The sequence below is a fragment of the Cheilinus undulatus genome, linkage group 20 (genome assembly GCF_018320785.1).
Source record: "Cheilinus undulatus linkage group 20, ASM1832078v1, whole genome shotgun sequence".
NCBI lineage: Eukaryota > Metazoa > Chordata > Actinopteri > Labriformes > Labridae > Cheilinus > Cheilinus undulatus.
In genome coordinates this window covers 35,542,986-35,552,027 of record NC_054884.1, presented here as the reverse complement: position 1 = coordinate 35,552,027, position 9,042 = coordinate 35,542,986, and the positions used below count along the sequence as shown (strand labels likewise).

Genomic DNA, 9,042 nt, shown 5'->3' with positions numbered 1-9,042 from the left:
TACATTTAAAACATCCATTACTAAGGAAAAAGGTAAAAACTAAAAGTAGAAATAAGGGACTTAAATTTTCTGTCAACCCAAGAAACTGGTTCGCTGTTGGATTTTGCCACACATGACGGTCAGTAGCACATCCCAAAACAGCTATTTTTACATGATTATAGGATGAAACTTAATCTGAACGACCTGGTTTGAGATCAGTAATGCCATGCTTTACTATCAGTAAGGAAAGATCATATTTCGCCTTACAACTTCTTACCATCTACTCAGTTCTTCCAGTAAACTTTAGATGAATTATTTTTTACGCTTGTGTAGATTTACAGGCAAATAATTCTACTTCTCATTAAGTAAATTTGAACGATAGTAACTGGTGTTATTAAGGCTTATTTTCCCCCTTCAGGATCAATAAAGAAAATATGTAATCTGATGTAATCTATTTTATGGATCTAAATAGTAAAAATGTAAATAAAGTATATTATAATGATTCTGAGAATGATGTTGTCGTTTTTACATTTTTGTTTAAAAAACACATAAAACAAGCTAATTGATGTTCCTGTTATTTTACCAAAAATTTAATAATGAATATTATAAAAATATATGAACAAATAAATATATGTGGATACTAAGTACAGTTAGGATTACATGACCTAGTTTACTGATTTTTTCATGCTTTAAATGAGGGTTTTTGCCCTTTAAGATTCTAAATGACCCTGTGCAAGAGAAAGGGTTAAGTTAGTTAGCCCATGACACAAGGGGGTCCTAGTAGACCGGGGCCCACCTTAGCCTAATGGTAAAGTCCGCCTCTGTACAGGACCTGTTTGTTTCCATGGTAACCAACCGTCACTAGAGACCTTAAACATTTATGCTAAGTTTTACAACTCGAGTCATGACTTCTTCACAAACATATAAAAGTTTGTCGCTCAAGTCTTATGAATTCAAAGACTCGGAGAGTGAAGACTCAGCGAACATGTTCGACACGTTAAAGGAAAGAATGAGAGAGGTTTGTGTTTACAGCGTTGAAGGCGTTGTTAGCTAGCCTAGCTAACTACCTACGCACCCACTGTTACTTTAGCATTTAACGTAAAGACAATTTACATCAATATAACGACGAGAATGTCATAGATAAGGCATAGAAACATCTGTCCACAAAATCTTGGGAACGTATATCATTTTTGGCATCATTAATTCCCTAATATAACTATCAGATATTTATAATTTTGTTAAATAGTTATTTTTGCACACTTAAAATTAGGAATAGGCTACTATACATCACAAACTCCTAAGACCTTGCATGTAAGGACACTTTATTTAGGCTTTCCACAACATCTAATATTTCTGCTCTATGAATAGATGAGATAATTTACCCTAGTGTCCTCTGAAGTTCAGTTAATTTGAAGTTAAAAAGTTGAGAAAACTTGCAATGAATTTTCCTGGAAATTTTATGATATTTGTTAGGATATTTTGGGGGAATCTGCTTGGAAATTATAAAATATTTTCATGGAAATGTAAGAGATTTTTTTCCATCTTTTGGAGAGATTGATCGCAAATTTTGGATTTGCTTGGGGGATGTATTTTGTAAATTTTGATACATTATTTGAGGGAATTGGCTTACATTTTTTTCAGGAATTTACATGGAAATTTTAGGGCGTTATACTGGAATATTTAGGCTAGGCGTTATGATAAAGTTTCACTGAATGTTTTGGGGGTCCTTTTTATGCAATGCTTTAAAAAATTTACAGAAATTTGAGAAATTTTCTTTGACATTTTAGGGAATTAGAGTGGATATTTTGTGGCTTGCTTGGAAATTTTCATGGAAATTTTAGGGATATGTTTGTATCCTTTTTTTGTTTGTTTTGTTTTTGCTTTTTGGTTTGTTTTCCTTGCAAGCTTTGAAGAAGATTTTGGCTTTGAATTTTTGGGAATTTTTATTGAAATTTGTTTGGATATTTGGGGGAATTTGTTTGGAAATTTGAAGGATTTTTCATGGAGATTTGGGAAATGTATTTGTATTTTTGGGGGATTTTCAACAGGAATGAGTGGATGGGTGTCCATTGAAAATTGACAGGGAATTTGCTTGGCTGTTTGCTGTGTTTGAAGGAATTTTCCATCATTTTCATTGAAATTTGGGGTATGTATTTGTCAGTTTTGGGGAATTTGCTAAATTATTTTTCATGAATTTGCATGGGACTTTTAAGGAGTTTTGTATAAGAATGTTTAGACTTTATGATGATGTTTCACCAGAACATTTGGGGGTTTCTTTTTTATGCAATGCTTTAAAAATATATTAGAAAATTGAGGAGATTCTGGATTTTCTGAAATAACATTTCCAAGAAACTTTGAATTTTTAGTGGAATTTTAGTTCATGCTTGATCTTAACAAGTCCAAATAGTCTGTCATCAAAAGAAAATGACTCCACCATACCTCGCTCAACGACTGACACCATTTCATACTGACTGAAGACCTCAAAAAACGGACTAACTGGCCCATACACTCTGAAACCTGTCCAGGGCTGAATTTTCTGCAGAAACTGGACATTTAGTAGATTTGTGGATGTCATTTTTGTCATGAAAACTAATTTCTGTTCAAGGACAAGGTTGAAGTTTTAAACAGGTCCTACTTAACCTAGATAAGGGGGAGAAACTAAAATAAATCCCAAACAAAAGCTTAGATCAGAAGGTGAAATACTATTTTTAACCTAAAGATGGTGAATCTAACACTTTTACAGTGGCTATCCTACTGCCAGTGGCATGGTGATGCAAAGGGTTAAATGGGCAGCATGTCTGTTACAAATAAATACACTCCCTTAGAAACTGTAACTAGTTCAAATATGTTTGTCTTCTACTCCTACTCCTTTTTGAATGGAAGTTCTTTGACTTTTCAAAAACTGGGATAAAAGTTTGATGACTTATGGATATTTGGGCTTCTTTATACTAAACCAAAGGAGGAAATAAGTGATAAACTTCATACTTTCATATTACTTCTCTTACAGTAGGAAAAGACCAGAATGTAACAGCTCTAGACCAAATAAGATTTGTCGTCTGACTGTATTGTTCTCTGTCCTGGCCTGGGATTGGCTGCCTTGTTTTTACTAGTGTATATAACTGCATCAGGGGATGTTTTATAGCGTCTCTTGAACAATAGGTTTCCAGGATATAAGATCTTACAAACACCCTGAAACTTAGTAAGGCTTTACTTTATTCACTCTGTCCTCGAACCTGACACGGAGAAAGTGCAATGGAGGAAACAGGCAGATTTAAAGCTGCTAAAAAGAAAGAGGATAAATCCAGGACTAGTTTATTTGACCATCTTATGGCACAGAGGAAGGATGCAGAAGATGACGTGGTTTGTATCAGAATGATTTAAATAGAAAGGCAAGGAATAATTGTGATAGTTTACAGCAAATTAGACCTGCATGTATTTTTGATGTGTGTGTTTGAAATGCAGCAAAGACCTCTGCAGATGCCTCAGGTCTTCTGTGCTTCAGCTTTTTCTAACATTTTCTTCATTGTCCCTGCAGAAAATCGTGCTACAGCGGCTGATTGTGATTGCCCGGCTCCCCCCTCATCTTGCTGACAAGACAGAAATAGGAGGTCAGCCCTCAATTACCTTACAGCTACAAAGACGGAGCACAAAAGCTCAATGCTTGATAAAAAGTCATTTATATTCCACTGACAGTATCATTCTAATCAATGAACCAATCACCTCACACCCACTTAATCCTTCAGGGGTAATGGAGGGTGATTGTAATCTCAGTAATATTACAAATCCAGTTTGCATTCTTTACAGCAGATTTCATGGAAATGTGTTAAATTTGAACTATTTTCCGCCTTTTAAAAGCACTGAAAGGAGCTGGAGTTGCCCTGAGAGCAGGGGCGACTGCCTTGTTTCTCTTGTTTAAGTGCTTTTACAGTCTTCACACCTCTGGGTGTGATGTGTCTTTGTAAGAGCTTTATGGAATTCTTGGACAAAAATTAGAGTAAAAGCCCACAATAAAAGCCCTAGGAAACACTTGATCCATGTTTTGACAACACAGCTGTGCTTTCAGGTTGTCAGGATACTCAGTCACCCTGCTGTTAGCGACAAAACTCACAAAGTTCTCTGTTTTTGTCTGCTTGTAGCTCATTATGAAAGACTTAACTTCCAGCTCAGCAAACAGTACATCATGGACTACATGACAGGCCTTCTTTTAATTTATCCATCCTGTGTGCTGCACATTATTGAAGTAAGTTTTACTGCAAATCATTAATCACAGCTTCCATATGTGATATATATGTGATATAAGACCTTGTAGTCTGTTTCACTCTGTTTCAGTCATCCAGGGAGGTTCTGCTTTCTGTTTTGAAAGACCTGAAAGAGATGCAACAGCAAGAAGGGTGAGACTGATTTTTTTTTTATATGGCTGAATATCAGCCAAATCCCCATGGACTGAACATACCTTTGTGTCCGTCTCGTGTTTGCTTCACATATTTATAAATATGCCCATACATATCCTCATAGGGTCTCCATTGAACAAAAAATAAAGACATCTAACACTCTTTCACTCTTTTTAGTGCCTTGTTGGAAGATCCAAAGGTTGTGTTCATGGACCATCATCCTGAGAGTAGACTGTTCCAACAGTGGAGCTACAAGGTTACATCAGTGGGAGGCCAAAACTGTTTAAAGTGTTTTAGCGATGTCTTGTTTTATCTTTAAGGCCTGTTAACTAAGAAAGCTATAAGACTGATGCACATTCGCTCTTTTTGGTCTGTTTTTTCCTGCGTTTTCTCTTCTGCATGCTCTCCCTGTTCCACTAAGTATCGTGTAACTGAGTGTTTGATGTTAACTGAAGCTTCTCAGGGCCAGTCAGGCTGTGAGAGACTCTGAAACACAGAAACTTGAGGAAGAGGAGGAGGCTACGGAGACTTTGGTTGTAACTGTTCTGTCAGCTCTGCAGAAACTGGGCGAACACATGGAAACTTCTCAGAAGGTGCTTTTACATTTTGAGATTTCTTTATCAACATATTTCAGTTTCTTTTACTTCAAAGACGTTCTGCCAGCGTCAGTTTTTGACTGTCTAAATGCCTTCTAGAATGTGCCTGGGTTAGTGTTGGATGAAACCCCAGAGTTGATCATCCCTCAGAAGGTTCTAGACAAACTTTTCACTCGAGAAGAACTCCTGACCTCTCAGCAGTACCTTCAGATGTACAACTCACCATTACACATCAACATGGACTTTGGTAAGAGACATGCCCTGGTCAGTTTTGGACTTATGTACCCAGGAAACAAGTTATTTAAAAGCTGAAGTATTGAACATCAAGTAAGAGAAATACAAAGTAATTATCTGCTCTGTTGTATTCTGATTTCTGAACAGGACAAGTTAGTCGTAGCAGCTGCCTCACCACTGTCTGACTGTTAAATGGTTAAAGGTAAGAGCCCATAATGCCTGTTATGTACAGCAGAAAATCCAGACTACATTATTTTAAAGGAACAGTTACTCACACTTGCTAGAAACACAACAACCTTCATGAGAGGAAGTTTGTTCCAATTGAAAAAAATGACTAGAGCCTTTCTTTCCAAATAGTATTGATGTGTGTGTGTGTGTGTGTGTGTGGGGGGGGGGGGTGAGTAATTGATAACTGAGTCAGAAAAACAGGGATGTAGTATCAAAACAGAAAAGTTACTGATAGTTTTGCAAATTAGATAAAAGCTAGGGCTGTCAACATTAACCTTTAGATTCCAATGGAATTAAGGTCAGAAATTAATAATTCAAAAAATCACATTAATCTCATACTATTTTGCCCCTTGGGTGCACCATAGTTAGATACTACTCATTGTAGCGTCTTCCTGCTTTCACAGTGGTGGAAAAAAAACACACAACTGCACCTTCTATCTTTCTTCCTTTTCTTTCTTTCTCAAAATGAAAGCAGTTATTTAATCTAAACAGGAACTGAAGTACCCTTAATTTAAGACAGCACACATGACGAAGTAGAAGTATAAAAAGGAAGTGGTGCAGATGGCCTGTTGTTTCGGTTGTGCCCTACATGTGGGGGCTCTTATCCTCACAGTGGGTGGCATGGGTTCAGGTGCATCTTGCATCTCCTCTCCCAGGTCATTCCGTACGCTCTCTATCCTTGATTACCTTCACTATCGACAGTCCTGTCTCTAAAATAAAGACAAAGAAGGAGAACATTTAAAAAACGTAACAAGGAACAGTTTCTTTGGATCTTTGAGTTGAATTCCTTACCATAACTGGGTTACTGACACAAGGAAAGTTCTGAATGTGAACTCTTGAGAGGTGTAAATGATGTCACATAAACAGGGAGTCATTAGATGCTAGTGAGTCATTTTGTATATGTGCTCCTCTAAGCCATGGTTTCAGACCACACAAGTGGTAATAACAAAAAAGTCCACATCATTATTATCATTTTATTCACAAATCAAGGCACAGGAGTGAAATGCTTGGTTCTTAATTGTTAATATGGTTTTAAATTAGTTACAAATACAAAAGAATGCCATTTAAACTGTTAATCAGAATTTTATACAAGTGTAAAACATCCCTCATTAAAATAGAATACTACTGTCATTCACATTAACCACATATTTACAATTTTCTCTCACAAAAAGGTCTTTAAAATCCTGTATATTTTTATTCTAACTAGAAATATTGGATATGTCCTGGTGCCAAAAAATGAATATTAATGATTTTGGTGATCAGCTGAATTACTGTCTACCACCACCATGTTGCTGACATTAGTGCTTCTTTTATCTTTATAGTTTTATTAATCGGTTAAAATACTGTAAAATCCACAAATATTTTCCTTTTACCCTCTCTATCTGCATGACTAGATTCCTCAACCGGTTTTGCATTATCCTAAAATATGTACTGCTTGAATTACAGCATGTTTAGACCCTGAAATGTTGGTGCTGACGACTGAAATTAAGCTGTTAAACAGCTCTCACACAACATGAAAGCTTTGTCTTCAAAGCTCTCTGCATGCTTGGGGCTTTCAGTGCTGTCACTGTCGGCCACATGAAGATTTATCTTGCAGTTTGGAGAAGTAATCCAAATGTTTTATGACACTGAAAACGTGTTTGGCTTTCAGTGAAAAACCTTGGATGTCACTGAAGGGGTCCTAGCAGAGAGAAATCACAGTGACAGTTTGTTACCAACATTTAACGCTCCAGCACTTTTCTGGCTTTGCTTTTTCCCTGCTTGGTCATCAACACAAACGTCCACATTTTTCTTTTTTGAGTTTACAGTTTGTATAATTTTCACACTGAAATGTCTTACTATAAATGACTAAAACTATTTACCTAAAGTTTCTTATCTTCCAAATAGATGCAGGTCTATTAATTTTAGTTTGAGGCACTACAAAAATACACTAGATGGACAACAGTGTTTGGATGCCTGACCATTACACTAACAGGAACTGTTGGAGTGTTTCTGTGGGAATTTGAGCCCATTTATTCTGTAGAGCATTTATGAGGTCAGGCACTGGTGCTGGATGAGAAGGTCTGGCTCACAATCTCAGTTCCAGTTCAACCCAAAAGTGCTGGATGAGGTTGAGGTCAGTGCTCTGTCTGGGCCAGTCATATTCTTCCACACTGAACTCATCAAACCATGTCTTTATAGTCCTTGTTTTATGCACTGGGGCACAGTCATGTTGGAACAAAAAAGAGCCTTCCCCAAACTGTTGCCACAAAGTTGGAGGCATAGCATTGTCCAAGATGTTGTGGTTTGTTGAAGTATTAAGACTGGCCTTCACTGGAGATAATGAGCCTAGACCAGAGCCTGAAAAACAGCCCCATACTATTATCCCTCCTCCACGGAGCTTCAAAGTTTGCACAGTGCAGTCAGGCAGGTAATGTTCCCCCAGCCTCCACCAAACCAAGACTTCCAGACTCTGACTACGAAACAGAGAAGTGTGATCCATCACTCCACAGTTCCACAGTCCAGTGTCAGTGTACTCCATACAATTTCTGTCGTTGGACTTGGTGATGTGAGGCTTGCATGCAGCTGCTCGACCATGGAAACCCATTCATGAAGCTCTCACCGCACCATTTTTGTGCTTACTTTAATACAAGTGAAAGTTCAGAACTCTTCAGCTATGGAATCAGCAGAGCGTTGGTGACTATAACCAACCATGTGCCTCAGCAGTGGTTAAACTCACTCTCTGATTCTATGTGGTCTTCTGCTTCATGGCTGAGTTGCTGTTGTTCCTAAACGCCTCTTACAGTTGACTTGAGAATATCAAGGAGGGAAGAAATTTCACGAACTGTCTTATTGCAAAGGCAGCATCTTTCAGTACCATACTTGAAGTCACTGAGCTCTTCAGAACGACCAGTTTTGTATCACAAATGTTTGCAAATGGAGACTGCATGGCTCGGTGCTTGATTTTATGCACCTGTGGCAACAGGTCTGATTGAAACACCTGAATTCAATAATTAACAGGTGTGGCCAAATACTTTTGTCCATATAGTGTAACTGTGGAAACTCTGAGATTAATCCTGATCAAAACTTAAATAATTTTTCATCCCTCCCACTGTATGCATGCGTTTAAGACTGCAAATATTCCAAACTCCATCAGATTCATGACGACAGTGTTAATGGACAAAAATATTTAATTTAAACCAAGAAATTTTCCTTAGCATGTTACCGCTGTTTGCATTTTCAGCAGGCATCTGCACAGTCACCTATATTTTCTTTTCAAATATTATTCACTTTAGGCCACATCAGGCCCCCCAAAGCTTCCTGTCCGGCCCCTGAAACATCATTAAATTCAGAAAAGAGGAAAAGAAGATTTTAAGAGTATCTATTGGCTCTTAATGTCTGCAACTGTTAAATCCATCCTAAAAATTTTTTTACATTGAAATAGTTTTAGAATGTCTTAACATTTGATCCGTTTTTACAGAGATTTAGTGTCATAATTAGTTGATATTTAAAAAAGGTTGGCAGAAGTGCTGCAAAAATGACCACATAGGGTGGTGAAAAAAGGTTAAAATGTGTCAAAAAATGGTAAAAGAGGAAAAAAGGCACAGAAGGTTTTGAAAAATTGGTTACAAGGA

At 37.2% G+C, this 9,042-nt stretch overlaps 1 protein-coding gene across 1 annotated transcript; it reads left to right on the top strand.

The window, feature by feature from the left end:
* Window positions 1–921: 921 nt before the first annotated feature.
* LOC121528897 (testis-expressed protein 47) lies at window positions 922–5,385 on the top strand. The gene is made up of 8 exons (XM_041816542.1): window positions 922–997; window positions 3,515–3,587; window positions 4,116–4,219; window positions 4,309–4,370; window positions 4,548–4,626; window positions 4,826–4,963; window positions 5,066–5,213; window positions 5,348–5,385. The coding sequence occupies exons 1-8, from the start codon at window positions 965–967 to the stop codon at window positions 5,383–5,385; spliced, it is 675 nt and encodes a 224-aa protein (XP_041672476.1). The 5' UTR covers window positions 922–964.
* Window positions 5,386–9,042: the final 3,657 nt, after the last annotated feature.

What these genes read in the sequence shown, in the direction of transcription:
- LOC121528897 (XM_041816542.1), top strand. Translation starts at nt 965, where the DNA reads ATGTTCGACACGTTAAAGGAAAGAATGAGAGAG. An exon ending in ACATGGAAACTTCTCAGAAG is followed by an intron (nt 4,964 to 5,065) that starts GTGCTTTTACAT and finishes AATGCCTTCTAG; the next exon opens with AATGTGCCTGGGTTAGTGTT. An exon ending in ACACATCAACATGGACTTTG is followed by an intron (nt 5,214 to 5,347) that starts GTAAGAGACATG and finishes ATTTCTGAACAG; the next exon opens with GACAAGTTAGTCGTAGCAGC.